This window comes from Myotis davidii, unplaced genomic scaffold (assembly GCF_000327345.1).
Source record: "Myotis davidii unplaced genomic scaffold, ASM32734v1 scaffold370, whole genome shotgun sequence".
Lineage (NCBI taxonomy): Eukaryota > Metazoa > Chordata > Mammalia > Chiroptera > Vespertilionidae > Myotis > Myotis davidii.
Genome location: NW_006288615.1, coordinates 12,504,445 through 12,505,658, shown reverse-complemented (window position 1 = coordinate 12,505,658; position 1,214 = coordinate 12,504,445). Strand labels below are relative to the sequence as shown.

Sequence of the window (1,214 nt, the reverse complement as noted above, 5' to 3'; positions counted from 1 at the left end):
TATTCATGTGCATACATGTATCTTAGTCCTCCAGAACTTTTTAAAATTGGCAACTGTAGGCGAGGTTAGAAGTTTTATCCTTAGATTTCCTTCTGTATGTCGTCAACTTTAGTGTCCCAGTTAATTGACAAAACAGAAACTGAATTAGCGCTTTCATAGAAATATGGTTTGCAATTTGAAGTCTTAGTTGAAAGGCTTTATTCCAAAATGTTATTTTCTTTAAGAGACCCACCTGCTTCTATTTTTTATTAACTATATTAAAAAAATTAAAGCAATACAAATTTATGTTAAGTTCAAGCAATATGTACCTATAAAAGTGCAATTGCCTTGGAACCGGACCATGCCGATGTGTTAAGCTCTGCTCACGTGCAGCTTCAGTGATAGTTTTGTGAGTTACATTCCAAATGGCAATAGATAAGTTTAATGTGCTTTACTCAGAAAGTCTAGTGATGAAAATAGCAAGACCCAAATTAGTCTAGTTCTGTTACCAATTGTGTCATCTTGCGTTAGGCATGTAACCCTTTTGGGGTCTTGGTTTCTTTGCATAAGAGCAAGAAGGTTACTAACGGTATTAAAACCATCAGGCTGAAAAAGCCATAGTTAATTAGGAAAGATTAATTCAATTCAACAAATATTTATTGAGTGCCCATTATGTGCCAACCATGGTCTTAGCAATGAACAAAATAAATATCTCTACTTTCAGGTAGTTTCATAATTTATTTCATGAACTCTGAAATTTTTTTCAGTGATTGCCAATAGTAGAAAAGTTAGATTTTTCTTTATTAAATAAATAATCAGAAAAATTAGCAGAAAGCTAAAGGAATTCATATCCCTGAATAGGAAACTTAAAATGTTCTTAACAAGAATATTGGAGTTAATATTGATAGGATATTTAACCTTTTAATCAATTTGTTAATAGGGCCTGTTCACTGTTCAAGAAATACACTTAATGGAGATTTGGCATCAGCAACCATTCCTGAAGAAAGCAGACTTATGGCCAAAAAAAAATCTGAATTGGAAGATCCTCTTTCATCCTTTTCTTCCTGAGGAAACAGAAATGTCCAACTTCCTCTAAGTACTGCTATGCAAAAGCTGCTGTAATTAAACTATGTCATAGGGAGTAGTTTTTCCCTTAGGATTTCTCTGCACTTTATAGAATATTGTAAAACAAACAGAAAACCCACATACCTTTGAAGTGTATTTTATCTTTATAG

The 1,214-nt window shown here is 32.8% G+C and overlaps 1 protein-coding gene across 1 annotated transcript in view; it reads left to right on the top strand.

Moving 5' to 3' along the window:
* PLEKHA3 (pleckstrin homology domain containing A3) overlaps positions 1-1,174 on the top strand; it is a 16,780-nt gene extending 15,606 nt beyond the window's left edge. Inside the window, exon 7 of the mRNA XM_006760571.2 lies at positions 920-1,174. Within this exon, the coding sequence (XP_006760634.1) occupies positions 920-1,047 (128 nt within the window). The 3' untranslated portion in view covers positions 1,048-1,174. The remainder of the gene's footprint in view (positions 1-919) is intronic.
* The last annotated feature ends 40 nt before the right edge of the window (positions 1,175-1,214 follow it).